The 2059-nt window shown below is 53.8% G+C and overlaps 1 protein-coding gene across 1 annotated transcript in view; it reads right to left on the bottom strand.

The window, feature by feature from the left end:
- Window positions 1-1219: 1219 nt before the first annotated feature.
- Window positions 1220-2059, bottom strand: part of ATEG_01312 (putative GATA transcription factor (AreB)) — a gene marked incomplete at both ends in the record, with an annotated part of 1525 nt that continues 685 nt past the window's right edge. Inside the window, one exon of the mRNA XM_001208677.1 lies at window positions 1220-1942. Coding sequence (XP_001208677.1) covers window positions 1220-1942 — 723 coding nt within the window. The remainder of the gene's footprint in view (window positions 1943-2059) is intronic.

Here is a 2059-nt window from a genome sequence, read left to right as displayed (position 1 = left end):
GAGAGTGTCGTCTAGTAGACCGGGAATTTCCTAGTTATATATGTGAAAGAGATGGAGCTTGCGGCTCCATTGTGTCTTTGTGAGAAAAGCGTTGATATGCGGAGGATACCCTGCACTGGTCTCATTGTGTCCAAAAAGGCCATTTTTCCGGAGAGGATATGTTGCAAATGGCGTATACTTAGTTCACAATGCATATATAGGTAGGGTCGGCCTTTGTCGCAGGGGCATTCCGATGGAGTTGATATTGTGGAATAAACAATTCCAGCTTAACTCGGTAAGATCCGCCAACAGATTTGCGTGGAGTCAATGCACCGTCTGCCTTATCAGAGATGACCTGTCGATGAGACGGCCTGCCTTATTGTCTCGTCCAGCTGGCTGACCGGCAAACGGACGTCTCCCGTGTAGACGCGGTCGTCTGGAGGGACTTCAAGCCATCAACGTGGATTCGTGCGCTGGACGACGAATGAAGGCGTTCAGATAACAAGATACCTGGTAAGATCAAGTTGAATCCTGGCGCATGCTGGCCGAATCAGCGGTCAGAAGAAGGACTCATCAATCAAACATTCCTTTAATAATAATAAATGTAATAATAATAATAATAATATAGGTAGAAACAACACGGGAGAAGGGAAATCAACGGTAGAAGCAACGAGAAGATCATGTCGTAAATCGCCCCGTCATCCTTTTGGTGAATCACTGCAGACCCCAAACACCCCAGCCCCCAGGAACATCGCGATGAAAAAGAACGAACAGCGAAAAGGAGAGTCGGGTCCCTATCGCCGTCCTGTCACGTCTGATGCCCGACGGACGAGGAGGCTAGCCAGTGAGGGATAGTAAAAAAGCCATAATTGATATCGATTCAATGGGAATAAAAGACAAAGAGAATGTAATACACAAGCACAGCGATAAAATGGAGTCTCTTTTTTTTGCTTCCTTTTCACGTTTTCGCGGTTCGATGGAGTGTCGTCGAGGAGGACGTGCTCTTGGCGGAACCCTAGGGCGTCAGATGCATCCCCCGGACGCACCAAAGAACAACGGTGGGAAATAAAAATCAAAGATGTCGCGAACGGAGGGAGAGGTCATTAGTGAATCCGATATACATCCAGCCAAAGAGAAGACTCGTAAAGGGTATCAAAAAGACCGACGAGGATCAGAACATTCAACACGGCAAAAGGCCGCCCGTTACGAACCGTCGGCGGTGCCCTGGAAGCTTCCATGGTTAGACGCTCTTGGGCGATTTGGTGGGAGAAACGGAGGGTTGCTCTACCACGTCAGACAGTCTCATCCGCTTGGCCAGCGGTTCCCCTGGGCTGTCCGTACTCGCAGCATGACCAGGGTGGCCGGTTTCCGACAGTCGGCGTTCCAGCTCGCTCACGCGCCGCTTCAGCTCGTCCTCGCGTCGCTGCGATTCCTCCAGGGACCGTCGCAGGCGGGCCTCCGAGTCGCGGACGATCATCTCCGACCGGCGCGCCGTCGCATCGCTCTGTTCCAGTTCCGTCACACGACCGCGGAACAGTTCGGTGATCACCTCCAGTTCGCTCACGCGCGTCTTCAATGACGCATTCGCGGCCAACAGGCCCTCGTATGTCTGGGGAGACTCGAGGTGACGGTCGGGGGCCGCCGAGGTCGACGAAGGCGATGGCGGGCGCATCTGGGTGGACGACAGCCCATTGGACGCATTGAGGTTATGATCCCTCCCCAGAGTGACACTATCGAATATATGCTGCGGCGCGATATTGGAATTGTGCTGCGGAGGAGGGGGTTGTTGATGCATCAAAGGAAGGCCAGGGGTCTCCGTTCGGGACACGGGCGAATTGGACCGATCCGAATGGCCCGGGGAGGCTTTGCGCGACGCGCGACGATAGCCATGAGCCCCCAGAGGAGGAGTCCCTGCGTCCGATCGCGAAGTCGCCAGACCATTTGCGTCGACAGCACCGCTGGACTATACACGGTGGGGAGATACGTCAGCGACCGGTTATCTCGTCGCGACAGATAAGGAGGGGACAGCAGAAAATTTTTCCTGAAAGCAGCCTCACCTTGCGTTTAGGACCTTGGCCGG

The sequence above is a fragment of the Aspergillus terreus genome, genomic scaffold (assembly GCF_000149615.1).
Source record: "Aspergillus terreus NIH2624 scaffold_2 genomic scaffold, whole genome shotgun sequence".
In the NCBI taxonomy this organism is placed as follows: Eukaryota; Fungi; Ascomycota; class Eurotiomycetes; order Eurotiales; family Aspergillaceae; genus Aspergillus; species Aspergillus terreus.
This window is presented reverse-complemented; position numbering and strand designations above follow the sequence as displayed.